The following is a 22,567-nucleotide window of genomic DNA, read 5'->3' as shown; positions in this document are numbered from 1 at the left end:
CATAGTATAGAGCGGCCTAATTGTCATGTAGAGAGTCTATGGGCTCAAGGATCTTAGGAGTCACATAGCTCAATGGTTGCTGATTGTCCTGTGTTGTCCACCACCAAGGGAACGGGTAAGGAATAGGGATTTGAGTTGACTTTTGAATTCCACAAAAGAGGGTATGGTTCTGATGTGCGCAGGGATGGAATTCCAAATTTTGGGGGCGTTTCCAGTGAAAGAGCAGTCCGCGGTTCTTTTCCTTCTGGTTTTAGGTGGGATGAGAAGGAGGGAGTTAGAGCTTCGCAGATTTCTGGCTTGACCTGCCTTTTTGAGTTTTTTTGCCAGGTAATCGGGTTTGCCTGTATGTAGAGATTTGTGGGTTAGGCAGGCCATTCTGAAGTTACTTCGCATTTCTACAGGAAGCCATTTAAGTGCAGGTGAGTTATGATCAGATTTTTTGATGCCGGTGATCATTCTGGCTGACGCATGGACTGTTGTTTTTATCGGTGCTAGATGCGATTTAGGAATTCCTCTTAGGACTCCGTTCCCATAGCCCAGTCTTGACAGTACAAGAGATTGTGTGGCCAGTTTGAGATCCTGTATTGGAATATAGGGTTTGATTTTGTTCAGAAGTTTAAGGTTAAGGAATGCACTTTTGGCCGAGTTTTTAATGTGTTTCGTCATGTTCAATTTTGGGTCTAAGGTGATGCCTGGAGATTTGACAGAGTCTGCTAGAGTAAGATTTCCTTTGAGCGCATCGATAGCCATTCAGCGATTTGTGGGTTATCCTCCTTGTTCGAGATGAGAGTGTCTCGGTCTTGTCTGGATTTAGTTTCAGATGATTGTTAGTCAGCCATTCTTGGACATCTTTCAAGACCTCGTTTAATCTTTGGATTTCTGTGAGAGAGGTAGTTCCAAATAGATCTGTGTGTCGTCCGCGTAGAGGTGGAAGCGAATGTTGGCTTGTCTGAGTAGTTTGGATAGTGGTTCCATGTAGATGTTAAAGAGTTGTGGAGAGAGCACCGATCCTTGGGGGACGCCCTTGTTGACTTGCTGCGTTTCAGAGGTGAAGTTCTTGATTTTGATTTTTTGTGTGCGATTGTGTATAAAGGAGGAACACCACTTGAGAACTACCTCGCCGAGACCAGCTCTTTCTTGAAGAGCCCCGATGAGGAAATAGTGGTCCACCGTATCAAAAGCTGCCGAGAGGTCAAGGAGAATGAGGAGGCAGCATTTGTCAGAGTCTAGTGATCCATGGATATCATCCATGATGTTCAGGATCGCAGTTTCTGTGCTGCAACCTTTTCTAAAACCAGACTGGTGGGGGTCCAATAGGTTGATGTTGTCCAGGTGCTGTGTTAGTTGATGAAGAACGCATCGTTCGAGTGTTTTTGAGAGCAGGGGGAGGTTTGATACAGGTCTGAAATTGTTCAAATCTGTTGCATCAAGACCGGGTTTCTCCAGCAAGGGGGTGACTTGCCCCATTTTTAGGCAATCGAGAACCACTCCATTTTTTAAAGAGCTGTTAATGATTTTGCCCCAGAGCGGTGCAAAAGCGTGTTTCATTTTTTTGATTAGAAGAGGAGGAATGGGCTCAGAGATATGCGCTGATGGCTTGGCAGTGGAAATCAACGAGATTATCTCAGTTTCTTGAACAGGGCGAAAGCTAAGCCAGGGGGTGGGCGAAGAGCCAGGAGAGAGAACACGAGGAACAGCCGTGATAATCTTTGTGGGGTGTGGATTGTTTAAGGCTAATGAAAGTTCGATTTTTGTGATTTTGTCGTTGAAGAAGTGGGAGAAGTTGTCGCAGAGATCTTTGGAGGCCTGTACGGATGAGGCCACTGGCTTGGAGGTTTGTTGTCTGATGATGCTGTAGAGCTCCTTCGGTCTATTTTTGGCACTATCCAGTGCCTCGCGGAAGAAGCTTGATTTCTTGTTTTTTATGTGGTTGTTGTACTTCCTACGGGCTGATTTCAGTTGATCATGAAGGATGGCGGTCGGGTTGTTTCTCCATTTTCTTTCTTTGGCCCTTAAGGTTCGTCTTTCAGAGTTGAGGTCGGAGATGAACCATGTTCTGGATGGAGTGTTTCTGCTCCTCTTGAGCTTAAGTGGAGCTACTTTGTCAAGTAAGGATACTAGTTCGGAATTGTACCGGTCACTGAGGTCACTGGTGGAGAGGTGGGCTATGTTGATCGCGAGAAGTGAGTTTAACTGATCTTCCAGGATGTCCAAGGGAACTTGAGAAAGGTTTCTCATCCATTTGGGAGGGTCTTGTGGGTGTTTTTGGGAGAGGGTGGGGTGATTGATATGAAATAATATCATGTGGTGATCTGACCAATCAACGGGGAGTATGTGGTTGACCGTGATTGAGTTCTTTTGCGCAATGATGGCATCCAGTGTGGCTCCTTTATAATGTGTCTCCTCTGTACAGAATTGTGTCAGATTGTTATCACATAGGAGGCTGGAAAGCGATTGGATTAGAGGATTGTTTGACTCGTTCCATCGTAGATTCAGATCACCGAGAATTCAGATCACCGAGAGTTGTATGATCAAATTAAAGCAACCCTGGTCTCTGCTAAAAATTATCTAAAGTCATTTACACTCAATACATTACATTTCAGACAAGTCAAGGAATGAAGATGAACTGCTCAAACCATGAGTAGAACGCATCACCCATTGTCAGGGAAGCAGTCCTGGAACGTGACTAGAATCTGCTGAACTTCTGCCTGTTGTGGAAGATGTTCCTGCCGTCATACTGACACCCCTGCTCGACGTCACTCAACTAGAACAAGTTACCACTCTAATAGACTTATTTGGCAAATGTAGTAACATTTCCAGTGTTACTGTGTTTTCCAATATCAGTTCTTTATTTTGACTAGGTTGTTTTGTTTGGCAGTTTCCTCAGTGTATTTTTTTACTTTTCAAAATAAGAAAGTGATGATGTGTTTTGCAGTGAACTTGGCTAAATAACGCAGTCTGAAAGTAGAAGCACAGCAACAACCATTTTTTCAGTGTAGTTTTATGGCGGCAGGGCTAAGATATATGTGATGCACTAAAAATGATCTCATTATATTCATATTTATAAAGGTTTCGGATATTATCACCATATTTAGGTTGAAGCTTGAATAATGTTTCAACTAGATTGTCCTCAAGCTGACTGCACCTATTTTAAGTTCAAGTAGACAAAGGCAATCCCATAAGTGCCCATCAATGCCCGGGACCGCAAGGAGAAAGGGCATGCTGCACCATTTTCTGCCCAATCATCAGTCTGACTCTCATATTATCTGCACTGTAAGCTAGTGCTCTCTGTTAACGCTCTCTAAACCACTGCCAGGCCTAATATTCTCAACTGAAGACCTTGTTCATTGCAAACTTCGGTATGCATGTTATTTAATCTACTCTCATGGAGCAAAACACGCCACACACTCCTTGAGCGTACTGTTGGATAAGCCATGGTCTGTTTCGTATCTCCATTGAGATCACAACATCCCAGGCTCATATTTTCAGCTTAGCTAAATTAATCATCTGCTCTGTTCACCTCTCTTGTAAGATGACCATTCTTTGCGTACTCATATATTGCAGCACTGGCACTTTACCGTCTGAATAAAAACCGGTCAATTTCCTTTCTCCCTATTTAATTACCTCTGCCAATATACATCTGATGTAAGACTTTAATGTAAGGTGGAAGCTCAAATTGTGCCCTGATATTTCTGTCTTACTTGATACCCTCCCTATTAGTTCTCCACTAACATACAGCTTAACATACCCACTTTTATCCAGGTAAAAAATTTTTGCTCTCCCAACAAAGTGCAGCTAAGTATAGCATACCCCTACCATTGGACAGATGACTCCCCCTACAAATGTTAAGGTTATTTCTCCCACTGTTTCATTGCACCACACCACCTGTAGCATCTCCACATACTGCCCCGGTCCAATTTTTCAGTCTAGCAACAGCTTTAGAACCAAACTACAGCACCTACATTAGTGGATCACTCTTTTGCTAGCATAACTAAGGTAAGTAAACACATAGATTCTGGAAGCATTAAATTCAGTAATGCAGTCAAACGCTACATTTTAAAGGTCACAGCCATTGAGCCCCTGGTTTATTTCAGACCAAATCACAGGGCTCAATAATGATATCCACTGGGGTGAGCTAGACTAGCCAGAACATCTACTTTCTTTACTGATGTCTGCCCAACCCGACCATGAGTGGGGCCACACATAATCAGGAGTGACTAGAAAGAACCACACGACCACGTGGGTGGGAGAGGATTTCCTCACACACCGCGGGAAAACCATGGCACAGAAGCATTGCCGCACGATGTACAGGAACATTTGAGTGAGCACATACATTAAACAAGAACCCAAAAGTGATGAGCTACACTAAGCATGCACCGTTAGGGCAGTGACCCCAACCACATCCATCCAGTTTGACATAGGTTGGGAGCAAGGTGTCACAGCCCGCAAGGGAATGTGACCACACAAGAGGGGCAGTCCCTGCCTTAAGACTATCCCTTACATATACATCTAACACGCCCTACCGTCACAGCATATATTGCAACGGAAGCATCGTTAACCAGTGTTCTAACAGACCATATGGCCATTCGTTTCTGAAAAAAGTGGGGGCGTTAGACCATGTGCACCAGAGGGTGATATCACATTAGTAGTGAAGGCCCCCCAGCAAAGGTACCCCAAGGTATTCCCCAACCCCATTCCTGGAAAAGGCCATAGCACTTTTTTCACCATTAAGGGAGAGGAAACCACTAAAGCAGAATAGGTCCTATAGGAACACTCCACTCACGGCTAATCCGTGCCATTTGCCCCACCCACAATTAGTAGAAATCCCAGTAGGGGTCATTGGTGATGTTATCGCGTACTATTGGTTAACTCCGCAGTTTAGACCACACTTCAAGTGCACACCTTGATATCCCTTAAGTCACACTGACAACATATTTCCATTACGGTCTGTTGACCGTTCTAAGATGGCCGCCCGGGTTAGCATTGCAGTGTTTCCATAAACTTTCAGGAAATACGTAATACGTATTTAAGCCCTCCCCGGCACGCCCCTTCACAGGAATCAGAGCCTGGGTAGGAGTATGGCTAGTTGCCACACCGCCTGTCTGTGAGCATGAGGATACGCATAAAAACGCCTGCAGCTCCCGGTAAGACGATGTATTCTACAGTCTTGAACACCTATTTTCCTTGTATTATTGTTTACCCACTTACAGGTCGTGATTAACGACGCGCTCTGCTAAAACGCTCCTGTCAGCTCGGACCTTCATTATATGAAGTGAGTGGTTGTTACCAGTCCCTATTCGGACATCATGAACAACGTGTTGTTCCACTTGAAGTGCCTACCGCACACAGCCTTGATTGGGCTAAGAAAGCTAATCCGCACCATTTGCCCGCACTGTAATTTGTGTTGGTTTATCCTGTTTTGTCTTGCCTGTTCCCACAAAGCGCGTTAGATTGGGCTTCCGGTTATTTGAACACTATAATGATTGAGCTTGCCCACCCCACACTGCGACACGTTTGAGATCGAAAACATGCCGCAATAGTATCTGTTCTTTACTGTGACTTGCGGGTCATGCCACAATGTGTGTTGTTTTGTCTTGTTTATTTGTGTTCGTCGCCACCGAGAACGACTGAACAAACTTCTTTTTATAACGTGATGATTTTGGAAGTTATTCTTCCCGATTCTGGAACATGTATGAGAGCATAATACGCCGTGACAGTCCCTGTTTTTCTAATGTGATTAGCGGATCACGCCAATATTTTCTGAACTGCACGAAAACTAGAGGCGATATTCCACAAGGGTATTACTTCACCATTTCCTATTAGGGCATATTGTTCCATCACAAATGAGCCACAAATGTAGATCCCCTTATGCTCCAAGAATGCTGCACTGGGATCACTTTACGTTATACTATTACGCGCCGCTGAGTCTTTCTGTCACGCAGCACCTTAAAGTTGTTTTTGTCATCATTTTTTCTTTCAGGTCGCATAATACCAGGTGAATCAGACCTGGTATTCACTCGCAAAGCTGGTAAATATTGCATTCCTTGTATTCTGAGCATTGCAGTAGTGTAAGATTTTAGATAATTCCCTAAAACCACCAGTCCCGATAAATTGCCACAAGACCCGTTAGGGGCTATCATAGGCAAACATATTGAACTTAAACACCACACATGCCCTTTAGGATCATTGTATCTGGTTAGGGCGTCATTGTTTTTAGTTAGGTTAGTGAGCCCAAGGAATACAATTCAGGCAATAGGGTCTCCCTAAACCTATTTTAAACACCACGTTGCACTCACTACACTACTTATTCCACATACCCACATGCATCAAATGGCTTCACCAAAAAGATCTCTGCCAATGAGCCCCTTCGCGGGTGCCTGTCGGGCATTGCAGCGCAGGCCCGACAAGGAGCAGTTCCATATGATGAAGCATGACACCCCTTGGGTGTGTGAGGGCACTTTTTCACAGACCTGAACACTCATACTTGCACTTAGGAACTGCACACCTATCTGTTATACTTATTTTAGACCTATATATCTTCGGTACATAATGTAAAAAGACTGAGCGTCAATGGTTCAGTAATTATGACGCCATTATGACTCCATTATCAAAGCAAAATACAAATCTAAACTTAAAACCTGCAAGAAAGCAGGTTTTCAGATAGATATTGGTATTTTCATCACGGCATCTCGTACGTCCCAAACTTATCAAGGCTACGTCTGAACTTAACAACACTACCTGCTTTACCTCCTCCACCATTCTCTGGGAAACTGTAATAACTAATTTACTTTCTCATCACTAAAACTGAAGATATAAAAAGATCTTTCATATTGACTACTTATGCCTCAGCTACAAGAGATATCTCCTCCTTCATTGTGACACAGGGGATTGAGGATGTCACCCATGTTAAGCCACGCACAACTAAGGAAGTTATTTCCAACCTGTCCGTTAGATCGTGTCATGGCTCGTAATTGTGTCTCTTGTTCTATTATGGAATGTGGCGTCTTCGTGGGCTGCGGATTCCAGGGGCCCAGAGCAGGAGACGCGACTTGAGGAGAACGGTTGATTTTCTCCCGGATGTTGATTGCAGCTGCCTACTTACTTATACATTTTCATACATGCTGTCACCGTTGTAACACTGGTGACGACCACTGACTTGCTCGCGTGCTGCAGGCATTTTCAACGGTGAGTGCACTGCAGGCAAACTACAGGCGCTTCACCTATTCCGTCAACTTTACTCTTCTGCCTTCCTGGACCTCATTTCATGCGGCGAAATAGGTCAGACAACCACTTACTTTCTGTTTGTCATACGGAGGATTCAACAGACGGTGTGTGTGAACATTTCATTTTCGGCGCCATCTTGCTGTGCACTGTGCCACTACATAACCGCGTGAGCATGCGTTTACGGCAGGCAATCGTTTTGGATGTTGTCTGTCCTTGTCCCATGAGGAAGGACAGGCATCCAGATTACGGCGGATGTTAATATTACATTTCCTTCAGACTTAATTGTCTATTTCAATCCAAGGATTTTTAACATAATCATCATTCCTTGGAGCATTTGTCTTAGTGCAAACATATAATGCTCACATACTACATTATTTTAGTTTGTGCGGCTTGAACCATATGCCAGTATCTTCTATATTATTGCAGCACAGCTTATTACTATTGCATTCTCCTGATTAATCACTTACAAGGCAAGCCATTAATTCAATGGCTTCATTAAATTTTTAGGGGCTATTGCTTGAATTAAATTTAAACCAGAAAGAAAACAGTGGCTTCTGGAGCATTCTCTCAGTATGGAAGGCCAAGAGATCCTTGGACATCTACCTCCACTTGCACCGGAAGAGGAAGATGAGGAAATGGATGAATATGATGAAACTGTCGAAAAATTGCAACAACATTTCAGTAAATCTGCCAATGCAGTCATCAGGACACATACATTTTTCTCAAGGGAAGAATCTGCGACGGAAACTGTAAATATATGCATTTCTTCTTTACGAGTTTTGGTTTTCATGCGTGAATTTTGGACTTTTAACTAACTCATTAGAAATCAACTGGTTACCATATGCTACAACAAAAAGATCCAGGAGAGGATACTCACCTACAAGAATCCTTCTCTCGACGAAGATAACAATATAACGAATAGTATTCAAGACTCTAGGGAATTTAGTCAAAGAACTTAGTAAAGAGGATGATAAGCGGTACTTCTGGACAAAGGAAGCAAGGCTGATTTTAACAAAGTCATGGTGGAGAGAAAGAGCTTAAGTGGAAATAGTATTTGTTATCGCTGTTGCAAATTTTGCATTGCTTCATGCAAAGAATGTCCTGCCTTGGGCAAAGAGTGTATCAAGTGTGGCACAGTAGGTCATTTCATGAGAGTTTGTCAATCAAACCCATGGAAAAGCATGCAAGTGTGGTGAATGAGGATGCTGCGCGTGTCTCTACTGGTAGTATAATTTACTCTTATGTGTTTAGGTTCATGAAGATGATTTTTCTAAGTTGAAAGATCCTGTCAAAGATTTTTTAATTATTGATGAGAAGGTTCCCCTTTTAACAGATTTAGGTTATAAAATCACCATTATTTCAAAAGATACTTTTAAGAACAAGGGTTTTAAAACGAGCTCAAAATTACCTAACATAAACCCGAAAAGGTACAATGGTAAAAGCAACAATTTAAAAGGTTTTTTCAATACTAACATAACATTTAAGGGTGCGGAGGTGGAAGGCAAGGTTTATGTCTCACATCATGGACCGGATATTCTTTGTTGCCATCACCAAGAACATTTGGGGATTGTTCTAAGACCTGGATGTACTGAACAAGCCTTGTGGGTTGAAGAGAATACTTCAGAAACTGTATTGATAAAACACAATATAATTTTTGAAGAAAAATTAGGGATGTTGAGACTGTGTTTGCTGAAGAATCTAGGCACCTTACAGCTTTCGTTACATCTTCTGGGGTGTTGTTTCTTTTGCTAGGATACCTTTCAGACTCGCCTCACCTGCAGTGGTATAGATGTTTTGAAGGGATTTAAAGGAGTCTTGATTTTCCAGCACAACATTCTGGTTTATGGAAAAGACAACAATGAGCATGTGCCAAGATTGAATGCTTTTCTATTTCCTCTTAAAGAGTAATGTTTGAGATTGAAGAAAGATTTGAAGTGTCTAAGGTGGAATATCTTGGACATTTTGTTTCGGGTAATGGTGTTACTCCACGTCAAGCTCTACTTAAAGCTATTGGGGAAGTGCCTGCACAAGTGGATCGGGAGAAATTACAAACCTTTTTGGGGATCTGTGAGTTTAACGCTAAATTAATTGGGAAGATTTCAACAAAGGCAGAACCTCTTCCTGTTCTATTGAATCAAAATGCTAAGTATGTATGGGATCAAGTGCAAGAAAGCACATTTTTAATTAAAGGAAATAGAAAAGAACTTGCTAATGCTCCTTTTCTGTCCCCATACCTACTTGGAATACCATTATCTCTTACTGTTGATGCATGTGGGTGGAGCTTGGAGCAAATTTGTCTAAGGGCAAGGGTTGTTCTGACATGTCATTGCTTTTGTCTCGTGCACTTTCATTCTCTGTTATTGAATGTGAGATCCTCCATTGCATCTGGCTGATTGAGAGATTTAAAGCTTATGTGTGGGGAGCACCAAATTTCTTTTTCGCAGGGATCATAAACCTTTGGTACCTATTATTAGCAGATCTAATATTCACTCTAAAAAGGCAACAGCCGGATTGGTAAGGTTAAGTGTGAAACATTTTGAGTACCATTATGATGTAGAATATATTCCAAGTGGGGGGAGAACAAGAAGACGGTTTGCCTGTTTCATCCTCCGTGGTCAGGTAATGAAATTGTGGAAGTGCAGGATGATCAACAAGATGTGGACTGTTTGGTTCTAAGTGTTGCATGGGGCACTGTTGAATGTGGCAATGAAGATGAGTGGAGGAGTGACTTAGCTCAAAATGCCTTACTGAAGAAAGTTATGGAGTACATAAGTAAAGGTTGGCCTACAAAGTAATCTGTCTGTGGATTTGCAAGCATTCAGAAGTCAAAATCTGAACTGTCTGTAGAGGCAGGGTTGTTACTTAGGATAGACAAATTAGTTCCACCTGACAGTATCAAAGGTAATTTGTTGCAAATAAGCCATGAGGGGCATTTGGGATATGACTCTTAACAAGACAAGACCAGGAGACTCCTATTGGTGGCCAAGTATGGACAGGGATGTGAAGAGATTGAGAAATGTTCTGTTTGCCTGCACAATAATAAGGCCTTAAGTGTGTCATATCGCCCACGGTGGAAGTTGGTAGTCCGGAAAGTGTATGCAGTAAAGTTTGAATCTTCTGAGTCCATTTTACACCCTTCCATGTGTTCACCGTTTTGCCATTGTTGACTGACCGTCTATCTTAATGGGTAGAAGTCAAGTTTGTAAATGAGACTAATACCAAGAGTGCTGTTATTTTTGTCACATATGTATTTTCTAGGGAGGGTTTTTCAGCTGTAACGAAAAAAACAACTTCTTTTGCTCCGCCCTGGATAATGCAAAAAACAGGCCTAATGAACTATTTAAAATCATCAAGCAGCAAACCACTAAGCCCCCCGTACCCACCACCCAGGCCTCCAAGGAACTGGGCGAAAACTTCGCCATCTTCTTCGGAGAAAAAATCTCCAAGATTGAACACTCGCTAGACACAAACACCAACCCTGCCTGCGAAAGCCTGTCCCCAGCTCCAGTAGAAAGCACATGCCTACACCACACAAATACATGGAAGTCCTTCAATCCCATCACGGAAGCCGAGATTATCAAGCTAATCTCCACCTCCAAACCCGCCTCTCACGTCCTGGACCCTATACCCACTCAACTGACAAAAAACTCAAACTCTCCATTACCCCGCTGTGGTGCAGAATCATCAACAGCTCCCTGAGATACGGCATCATACCTGAATGCCTTAAAGTCGGACAAGTAACACCACTACTAAAGAAAACAGGCCTTGACTACATGGACCTGAGCAACTTCAGACCCGTCTCCCCCTCCTATCCAAAATCCTCGAGAAATGTGTCCTTTCACAACTGACTCAACACATGGACAACATCAACCTTCTTGACCCCCACCAATCAGGATTCAGAAAAGGTTACAGCACTGAGACAGCAATCCTCAATATCACAGATGACATCCACAAGTCACTGGACTCCAATCACTGCTGCCTTCTCATTCTCCTCGACCTATCGGCAGCTTTTGACACGGTAGATCACCAACTTCTCATCAAGGCCCTACAAGAGAGGGTAGGTGCAGATGAGATGAGAAGGTCCTCCGCTGGTTCACCTCCTTCCTCCAGAACCGCTCGCAAAGGATAAAAATAGAAAACTTCACCTCTGACCTCCACCCCGTCAGCAGAGGTGTGCCCCAAGGCTCATTGCTCTCACCACAACTGTTCAACATATACATGGAACCCCTCACCAGCATACTCAAAAAGGCGAATATCCCCTTCCACCTAGACGAAACAACACCCTAAAACAAATTCAACACTGGCTCACCCTAAATCACCTTAAACTCAACCAAGACAAAACGGAGATCCTCCTTATCTCCAACAAAGAAGAGAACCCACAAATCGCAGAATGGCTTAAAGCTATGGATGCCCTAAACGGCTATCTCACCCGACGTGACCAAACACATCAAAAACTCTGCAAAGAGTGCCTTCCTCAACCTAAAGCTTCTCTACAAAATTAAACCATTCATCCCTACTAAAGACCTCAAACAAGCCACCCAATCACTGGTGCTATCCAGACTCGACTATGGCAACGCAACCTTAACTGGCACCACAAAATCCCACCTGGCCCCCCTCAAAACAACCGTCAACGAAGCAGCCAGAATGGTCACCGCAATCAGAAAATACAACCACATTTCTCCAGCACTAAAAGAACTAAAATGGCTTCCAGTCGAACAGCGAGCTAACTTCAGAACGGCCTGCCTCACGCACAAAGCCCTTCACACTGGAAAACCGGATTATCTGGCCGCCAAACTCAAGAAGGCAGGGCAGACAAGAAACCTCAGGAGCTCGAACTCCCTCCTTCTCATCCCCTTGAGAACACGCAAACACAAAACCGCCGCGAGGTCATTTGCTGGAAACTAACCAAAAATCTGGAACTCCATCCCAACGGATATCAGAACTATCCCGTCCTTCACAAAATTTAAAAAAACACCTAAAAGCCCTCCTCCTCAACCATTCCCTCCCGAATACATAGCTGCCGCCAGCACGCTATCCCTGATGCCGATGCTCTCTAACTCTACATCGCTCAGATCCACCTCAGCCCGCTTCTAGGCAAATGTGCAAACAATTGAGCTGCCTCAAGACCTCAGACTACCTCAATAAAGCTAACCCTGGGCGTAGTTTGCGAAGTAGCGCTACGCGAAGCTACGCGAAGTGCACTTCGCACTACGCGAACTTCACGTAGCACTACGCGAGCTGCCTAGTAGCATGTTCGCACTGTGCAAGATGCGTTTTCAATGATTGCACAGTGCGGACAAGCATCCGGCACTGTGCAAGCATTGAAAACGGCATCTTGCACAGTGCGAGCTGTAGTTTTCTGCTGCTCGAGTAGATTATTACTCGAGCGGCAGCTTTCTCAACGTGAACAGGTAGTTTCTCATGGAGAGCGGTCGCGAGCATGCGCAACCACTCACAATGAGAAACCTGACCTCGCGATGAGAATCTCGCCGGGATGTCATTTTGCTTGCTCGCGGTCGCAAACATGACGTTCAGGACCGCGAACAAGCAAAAAATGACCGCTGCACTACGCTACGCTGCACTACGCATGTTCGCACTGTGCTACGTGCAGCTCGCGTAGTGCGAAGTTGCGGAAACTTCGCAAACTCCGCGAGCGTAGCGTAGTGCTTCGCCCAGGGTTAAATAAAGCATTCAACGAGGCTACCTCAGGACTCAATCACTACCTCAAGAAACCTATGCCTCAAGAAGCCTCTGCACTCTTGGACTGCCAATCTTTATGCTTTTAAGACTGCTCTACTATGTAACTTTTATGAAACACTGTTGTAAAGCACTCTGATACCCCCCGGGTCATGTCAGCGCTATATAAAACTCCACAAATAAAAAAATAAAATAAATAAGATAATGGTGCGCACTTTGTCTCTGCTGAGATGAAGGAGTTTTTGGGTAGGGAGGGGATAAAACACAAAAGATGTACGTTTGCATCACCCTCAAAGCAATGGTCAGGTTGAGTAAGAAAATAGACTAGTAAGTGAATGTGTAAGGAGTGCTGTGACTGAAGGAGTTGATTTTATGGATGCCCTTCGTGGTATGTTGTGGTCTTATTGCAATACTCCTCACAGCGTGACAGGAGTTTCTCCTTTTCAGGCATTGAGAGGTAGATCTTCTCAGGATTTTCTTGTACCTTCTTGGCTGAGTAAAATAGCCAGAACTAATATTCCTGTTAATGTTGATTGAGATATCAGTCAAATACGCTTGACCATCCACCAGAGTCAGTTGAATAGCAAAGTCAGGTATGATATGAACAAACAAAAGAACTCTATTTTTCAAAAAGGGAGATTGGGTGCATGTCAGACTTCTTAATGTTAAGGTTATAAAAGGGAGGGTGAAGTTTACTACTCCCTGCCAAATTGTAGAAGCCAGCCAGGGTGAATATGCTTTGGAATTGAGGCATGGACAGTAGTGGAACAGTGCGTGTGTGGCTAAAGTAAAAAGATTTCCCAAAGGGGAAGCCCAGTTCTCAGCAATAGATGGTGGTGTGCTGGAAAGACCATTTGCTGAGGACACCTGTGTGAATGGCAAATTTAAGTTACCCGAGCAGTTTAGAGATTTTGTAGTATTTTGTTGGCAACATTTCTATTGAACAGTATTATTGTTTTTGTTCATGGTATGTAAATGGTTTATATACTTATTTTTAGAAAGTTTTGAACAATGTATTGTGTTATTGTTGAGGGGAGAGATGTGATATATCCTGTTCATGTCTCGTGATCATGGCCCTTGTACTGTATAGAATGTGGAATCTTGGTGGGTTTCAGATTCCAGAGAGACAGAATGGGAGATGCAACATGAAGAAGATGGATGATTTTCTCTGTGCTCTTATTGGCAGTTGCCTCCTTACTTTATTGTAATAAAGTACATTTTACTTACCTGCTGTCTCAGTCGCAACACTGTCCATTCTGAAATCAGTCTCTGCTCTCCGTCTGTGACCTTCAGAATGCTGCCAACATGTGCCATTACCTCAACCACTGTCTCACCATGGCCTCCACACCTTCTTCCTTCAAGCAGGCTATTTTGCCCTCCTGTTTTAAAAGCTGTATGCGGATCTTTCAGAGATGATCACTCATAGGCCAATCACCCTTCTTCCACCAGCATCCAAGATCCCAGAAAAATCAGTGAACAATCAACAGTCAGGCTAATATTTTTTACCATTCTCCGCCCAATTTTACAACAGTCCATGAGACAGACGCTGTTGTCACTGCTGCCTTGAATGACACCATGATGGCAGGGGCAGTGCAACTGCCTTGTATCTTTAGAATGTTCTGCAGCCTTTGACATCTATTGTACAGCTATTGTACATCCAACAACAATACAGCAGCTTTTCAGGACAGGGCATTGTCTTCGAAGCACTACACCGGGATCAGATCCTTTTTGATTTGTAAAACCCATGCAGTCTCAATTCCACCTTTCCGTCAGACTTCAAGTCACTCTTTCTGTGGAGTGCCTTAGGACTCATGCCTCATCCTTACACTTTACTACATGGCTCTACCAGCTAACCTTATTCAGACTTTTGGTTTATTTGCCAATGCCTGTGCCAATGATACCCAAGTTCTGGTTAGGCTAGGCAACAAAAATGCCAAGGATTCTGGCACCTTCCAATGTTTGCTGGTCTTGGTGTCAAAAAGGATGTCTGTCAGTATAATGGCGGTTAAGTCTGATAAAATAGAGACGCTGGAGTCTGGTGATTCTCCATTAGTCTGGACCTCAGCCTGGTGGTTTGACCAACTAGAAACTTTACCAGTACTGGTTGACATGGCCCATCACTCAGGCTTCATATTTTCTCAGCTCCTTCTTCGTCCCATTAGTCAAAAAAGATCTCCACTTTCCTCCTTTTAATCAAAACCATTTCAAACCTTTTCCCATTTCTAGAGTTTGCTGGCTGCCTTAAGGCCCTTCAGCTGTAATGCCATCACGTTCAGACTATGTAAATTCCCTCCCTATGGGTCTCTCAAAACATCTGGGGAGTAGACCCCAGGACCCACAAAAAAAATCCACCCTTCCCCTCCTGTGTCTTCTTAAAACCAACTAGGGTTCATTTCTGCTGTTTGAATTTCAATGGCTGTGAGTCATATAGACAGTTGGGTGTAAAAGCCTCTACCTGGTACACTGGCCATCAATACAGCTCGCCCTCAGTATCTTTGGAGATTTAAATAATACTTCCCTGTCACATTACATTTTTCTTCCCTTCATGCATAACTCAATGCTCGTGCATCATCTGCATGTTTTGGATGTCTCACCTCCTTGGATTTTGCAGGAATGGGCCAGGTCCCATGATCCATTTGAAACAAAACCTTTCATTCCATCAAAAGAGACTTCAAACCTACCTTTTCTCCCTATAAGCTTGTACTAGATGAGCTTAAGAGTATAGAGCCAGAACATCCTTTGGGTAAAAGTTTGTCCCATCAGCTCAAACAATCATCATGTAGTATTTTCCTTTTACCTTCTAAACCCTCCAGTAAGAGCGATCATGGCTCCAGGAAGAAATCTCAGAACAGCGTCTTGTACAACACGTTGGATCTCATCAGCTTCCAGTCGGGTCACAGGGCTATTGAGATCTGTGTAGTGCTGAAGCCCTGAAAGATGAAACAAGAGTGAGAAACCTTTGATACAAGCGATGATACTCTCCCCTCTTCACCACTTAGCCTAAAAGATTTGGCAAACTCCCAATGAGCCCTAAAGCTACTACTGAAACCTTTTCCTTAATGGAGGTCTCAAATAAGGATCCTATAATCCACCATTCACATTTGTTTGTGTAGGTTCTGCTATTCTGGTAAGAGTGCTCCACAAAAAGCAGCAAAGTAATATGTGTCTCACTTTCACTTGAAAAGTCATTCGAAAACAGAAAGCAGGAAGAAGACAGTGGCTGCTAATTGTTTTCTTTCAGTTGTTAAGGTTGCAAAACAGTGAGAGAAGTCAATCTGAGAAAATAAGATGACTGGATGATTCTGGGCTTTTGTATGAGGAATATTCTATGCTCATAAACAGGGAAGATGAAGCTTCCCCTTCAAGGGTGTAAGGCCAAATATCTTAAGCAAGGGGGAGTTCTGCCCATTTCACAATGGGGTTCTCTTTCTAAAAAAGGCATGTTTTAAACAATGCCTCAGAATGGTTATGAAGGGGAATGAAATGTAATCGTTCATCTTGAAAACAGCAGTTAAGGCTGTCGAGATATCTATGTATGGTAAGCTATCTAAGACCGGGTTCTAAAATAATTCGTTGTTAAATCGTACATTGTAAATGTTCCTTCTTTTTTGTGTATTAAACACCCTCTGCGCTTCTAGTCTGCTTAGTCTCAGATTTCAAATAAATATATGCCTTTTTGGTCACCGTGCAAATGGTGTTTTTGATTACAACCTGTGAGTGGAGACCATTTAAGAAGCTTGCTTTAATACATGGGGTGAAAGCATCCTAAATGTGCCGAGTGCTGTTCCTTAAAAGGATGCCGGAGTTCATCTGCTGTCCTCAGAGAATGGGCTGCTGCTGTCTGACGCGAGTGGGAGAGTGACCGACTGCCCAATTGCTCGAACATTTAAATGATCTTACATTTTCTCTTCCTTGACAATTACTTTTGCCACACATCTTCAAACTTGCTCATACTTTCCCTTTTGAGATTCCCACATTCTAAGCTTCTATAAATCTGCTTAGATATATTTCTACTACCCCACCTTCCCTCCATTCACAACTGATCAAAGACCCTAACTCTAAGATTCTCATTTGCTTCCTGAAATGTAATATAACACTAAGCCTAAAATCCTCTCATCTCCTTATTTTTTTAAAATAAACATTTAGGGCCATATGTATCAAGCGAAATTGTGTTTGCAAACGGTGAAATTCGCAGAATTTCAGTGTTTGTGATTGCAATTGAGCTTTGTGCTTTGTAGGTAAGTTTAAACTACTCGCAAAATAAGGAATCGCAAAAATTGCGATTCCTTATTTTGCACAAGCATTTAGAGAATTGTAATTTGTGATTCTCTAAATGCTATGCTAGAAGGCATCGCAAATTGCGATATTGCCTTAAGGAATCACAAATTACCACCAACTTCAAGTTGGTGTTAATATGTGATTTTCTTTAAAAAATTACTTTTTGGATTTTTTCAAGGTTCCATGTGACACACACACACATGCCCTTAGAGCATGTATGTGCGCCACATTTGCATACACGCACATTTCAGGGGTGCAACAGGGTGTCCTTTTGGCAACCTTGAAATTGCATTCTCAATTTGCGTTTCTCTAATTGGTAATCGCAAACTGAGAATGTCTTCCCATTCAATCCTATGGACCTCCTAGCCCATAGGAATGAATGGGAAGGTATTCCTTATTTGCGATTCTCAATTTGCGATTCGTAAATAAGGAATATGTAGGATTCGCAAAAATCTTAGCAAATCCTACATACATTGCATTTTGCAATTCTCAAGTAGCGATAATCTAAAAATCACTATTTGAGAATCGCAAATGTACCCTTTGATACATATGCCCCTTATTCTGAAACAAATATCGATGCCTGCCCTACAGTCTTTACAGCAACAGTACTTTGGTTCACGGTTCTGTTTCCTGCACTCCTTTAAAGTCACTTATCCCAAAATATGCCTACAATCTTCACTCCCCAAACTCTTACACTGACCATATGTATGCATATATACAACCCTCCCTTCAACTCTTGCATTGACATTATTCACACCAACATCCTACTCTCCATCAAGTTTACTATGATCACAAGATCCCTTGATGTCCTACAATTTATTAAACACATATTTCTCCCAACACGCAAGATCCCCTTACATAACTTCAAAATGACTTTTCTTCTGGTTCAAGATTACTTTTACCAACCCTCCCAGGACCTGACCCTTATTCTGAATAACTGGGATTTGTCAATGCTTTTGCAAAACTCCCTTTTGCCCTAACTCAAACATCCACATTCAAGATCCAATTTCTCGTAATCTTAACTTGATTCAAAGATTCTTGTATGTTCTACTTTTCTACAATCTCACTATTGTGTTCTGTACACACTCTTCCTTAGTCCTTAGTTCGATTGCTACATTTTTAAAGTCTAAGTCTGCTTCAGTTTTCCAATATTGTTCTGCACACGCCAAAGGCTCTCCTTACCAGCCTCCTGTTGTCTATTCAGTTTCTTTTCTTTTTTCCGCAGGTCATCCAAGGTTCTCAGTCCTTCTTGGTACCATCTGTCAGCCGTCTTCTTCCCGACCCCAAAAATACCGCTGAAGAGCTGGGGAATGTAACCAATGTTCCATATTTTTGGTGAACGTTTTAGAATTCAGCAATTAGTGGCCCGTGTCTTTGCATGTACAGAATCAACAGTCACTTAAGAGTCCTCTGTGAAGGATCTTATTGCATCTACCAAAGAGCCATACCTCACATAAGAACCCATCTCCACCCCAAATCAATATAGAGAAAACATAAGCCATACCTTAAGGGTGCGATATCTCTCAGAGTGCAGTACCTGCTGCACTTCAACAGAGCTGCCATCCTCCAGAATCTCCTGGACATTGGAAGAGAAGGCGAGACGGAAGAACATTCATTAGAAAGACAGCAGGGCACACCATGATTAAATACACTTCTCTGGGGACCCACATAAACAGATCAGAAGAATGCAACGACAGGCTGCCTTGCATTGATAAATATGATGGATAATAACATTTTGCGATTGAGCATTGTACAAAAATATAACTACTTTTTGGGAAGGGATGAGAACACAGGATACACGCCTGGAGTGCATATGCACAATTTGCACTGCATATGGGGGTCCATGCACTGCAGTCCTGGCACAGTACCTGCACAACCTTCTTGGAATGAGCTCCAAAACACGGGAGACTGTTCAAATCCTCAAGGCGTGTCACAGGAGAAGGTAAAGACCGAAGTACAGATGCTGCCCGCGAGAATGCCAGACTACGCCCCTCACTGTTGCCGAAGTCTGCCTCCTCTGCCAGTATCTCCAAAGCATCCTGATCACAAGAAACCGACCGGGGGAGAAAGAACATGTGAGAACAAAAATAAGATATTGCGCTATGAAGTCAAACAATGAGAATACATGCCAGGCTATGCAACACAACAGGCAGATGCACAATGGAAGGGAGAAGCAAAACAAAGGAAAGGAGGAAGCAAAACAAAGGAAAGGGGGAAGCAAAAGAGTGCGAAAGGCAGAGTGTGCCTACTAAAAATACTATTGTGGAGCTGTCACTATTAGAATTAGATGCCTACAACAGCCCTGGGCAAAGGGATGCTTACAGAATAAGAAACACAGATTCAAAGAAAGCAGAAAAAATACATTTTGATTATATTAAGAATTTCCTGTCGCACGGACAGGGAATTTTCACTGAAAAACTTCTAACGGACATGGTGGAACATTCTCAGTGAAATTGCAATGGCTATCGGTATGCATTTTTTCCCAAAAACGAATCTTAAAGTGGGGGATTGTTTATGAAAAACAAAAAAGAAATGTCTCTGACACGCTGGGAATACGTGGCGACCTTTCAGCTTTTTGCGCGTTTGCAACCTGGAAAAATTTGTTTTGGGAAGCCCACTCTGAAAAGAGCAGGTGTTTTGCCACCATTGAGCAAGCAGCCTTAATGATGACGGACTTCCGGCGAAAAAGTCTCCAACAGCAGAGCCAACTAAGGCATTCCAGTCAAAAACTAGGAGGAATACCCCACCACTAGTTGAAGCTTGGGAAGTGAAAGGTAGGGGTACAGAACATCGATTGATCTAACATATGAAGGAATGGGGCAAACCAACCTACCTATAATAGAAGGATAGCAATAGGAGTTAAGTGACACACTCAACAGCGCCCATCTCATCCAGAAATTGGTCTGGGTCCAAAAGGAATTTATCAGATTATTATATACGTCTCTCTATGGATGGTTATCATGTGAATGGCATGACCGATTAATACTTTTCCCCACGCACACCACTTGGTCTCCCAATTTGAGGATGATCCCCCTTTCCTGGAAGGTTCTTTCCAGGCACTGATAAACACTTTAAATTAAAAGCTCTAAGGTTTGCACTTGCTATCCCACCCTTTATTTGTTTGATCTGGGACTAGTTAGGTCTTTACTCAAGTTCAGCAACTTGTAGATTTAGGAAGGAAAGGACATATTTTTGTCAAACACTCATAACCCTGCCAATGAGCATTTAGCAATACTCTTTACTTTTTCTTTGATCAGCAAAAAGGTCAAGTCTCTAGATGACTCATTCTATCAATAAGTTCTTCAAATAAAAAATATTGATTTATATCAACTCACAACTTCAAATCTCTAAATACAATCTGCCTAAAAAACACCTACCTACTGAAAACATCGTTAGGAAATAATGAACCTGGTTTCTCAATAGACCTCTTAATGACTATTTATATCAAACCTAAGGAAACTTGCATCTTTATTTAAAAAATCAAAATGTGTCTTTGTTTTCGTTTTATACCAATTAAAGCACAGCAAGGAAAACGTGGTGCACATTTAATCAGTGCTTTGGAGACTTTGGACACTTTGTGGCCTTCCTGACTGAGACCTGGTGGAACGACCCCTCGGCGCCCGAGATCGCCATAGCCATCCCGGACGGCTACAAGATCACCCGCAGGGATCGCGCAAACGGAATCGGAGGAGGAATAGCCATCGTCCACAAGTCCACCCTCAAGGTCGCCACCCACGCAGACGACACCCTGAACACCGCCGCACACCTCCACTTCCGGATCCACACCGACCCCAACACCACCCTCAGAGGAACACTCATCTACAGACCCCCCGGACCCCGGGCTCAGATAAGCGACTCCATCGCCGACCTCGCCAGCACCCACGCACTCACCTCCACGGACTACATCCTCCTCGGGGACCTGAACTTCCACCTCGAGAACAACAACGACGCCAACTCCGCCACCCTGATCGACAACCTCGCCAACCTTGGCCTCAGACAACTCGTCACCGCACCCATCCACGCCGCCGGCCACACGCTGGACCCCGTCTTCTCCACAGGCACCCACGTCGCCTTCGACCACACCACCGAACTCCACTGGACTGACCACCGCTGCATCCATTTCACCTTCAAGAAACCAACCACGCACCACCGCACCCAACAGCTGCCTCGATGCTGCTGGAGCAAAGTCACCGAAGACCAGTTGATCACCACCCTCGCCCAGTACCCACCCGCCGACCCCACCAACCCAAACTCCGCAGCCTGCAACCTCAGATAGTGGATCGACGACTGCACCAACACCCTCGCCCCGCTCAAGAAACCCTCCAACAGCCACACCAGCAAGAGAGCCACCTGGTTCACCGACGAGCTACAGACCTCCAAACGCGCATGCCAGAAACTGGAGAAGATATGGCTCCACAAACGCACACCGGACAACCACGCAGCCCACAAGGACGCCACCCGCAGACATCACCACACCTCATCAGATCAGCCAAGAGATCCTCCTTCAAAGACCGCTTGGATAACAACGCACACGACAGCAAGGAGCTCTTCAGCATCGTAAAGGAACTCTCCAACCCCAGCACCAACGCCAACGACATCCCGCCCTCACAAGAACTGTGCGACTCACTAGCCATCTTCTTCCACCACAAGATCGCTGACATCCACGACAGCTTCAACGCCACGACCACCCCGACTACGCCAGACTCCACCTCCCCTGTGAACACTACCAGCGCCAACCGCCTGACCTCCTGGTCCAACGTCAACGACGACGAGACACGCAAGGTCATGAACTCCATCCACTCAGGATCTCCGTCAGACCCGTGCCCACACCACGTATTCAACAAAGCAGATGCAGCCATCGCACCCGAACTACGGAAGGTCATCAACAACTCCTTCGAAAACAGCGGCATTCCCGGAAAGCTGGAAGCACGCCGAAATCAATGCCCTCCTCAAGAAGCCCAAGGCGGACCCCAAGGACCTCAAGAACTTCCCGCCCATCTCCCTGCTCCCGTTCCCGGCAAAGGTCATCGAGAAAATCGTTAACATGCAATTGGCCCGCCACCTGAAAGACAACAACATCTTGGACCCGTCCCAGTCCGAATTCAGACGAAACCACAGCACCGAGACAGCACTCATCGCCGCCACAGACGACATCAGGCGCCAACTAGACAACGGCAAAACATCAGCCCTCATCTTCCTGGACCTGTCAGCCGCCTTCGACACGGTCTGCCATTGCACTCTAAAGACACGCCTCCTAGAAGCCGGAATCCAAGAGAAGGCCCTTGACTGGACCACGTCCTTCCTCTCCGGCAGAACCCAGAGCGTCCGCCTCCCATCCTTCCGATCGGAAACCACCGACATCATCTGC

The 22,567-nt window shown here is 44.0% G+C and overlaps 1 protein-coding gene across 4 annotated transcripts in view; it reads right to left on the bottom strand.

Moving 5' to 3' along the window:
- The window catches only part of POLM (DNA polymerase mu), a 301,712-nt gene that overhangs the window by 73,074 nt on the left and 206,071 nt on the right, over window positions 1–22,567 (bottom strand). For all 4 annotated transcript variants that reach the window (XM_078666923.1, XM_078666922.1, XM_078666925.1 and 1 more), the window contains exons 5-8: window positions 19,068–19,238; window positions 18,704–18,775; window positions 18,382–18,502; window positions 15,719–15,851 (exon numbers count right to left, since the gene is read on the bottom strand). In XM_078666923.1, coding sequence (XP_078523049.1) covers window positions 15,719–15,851; window positions 18,382–18,502; window positions 18,704–18,775; window positions 19,068–19,238 — 497 coding nt within the window. The remainder of the gene's footprint in view (window positions 1–15,718; window positions 15,852–18,381; window positions 18,503–18,703; window positions 18,776–19,067; window positions 19,239–22,567) is intronic.

This window comes from Lissotriton helveticus, chromosome 11 (assembly GCF_964261635.1).
Source record: "Lissotriton helveticus chromosome 11, aLisHel1.1, whole genome shotgun sequence".
Lineage (NCBI taxonomy): Eukaryota > Metazoa > Chordata > Amphibia > Caudata > Salamandridae > Lissotriton > Lissotriton helveticus.
Note: the sequence above shows the minus strand (reverse complement) of the source record. Positions and strands in the feature narration are given on the sequence as shown.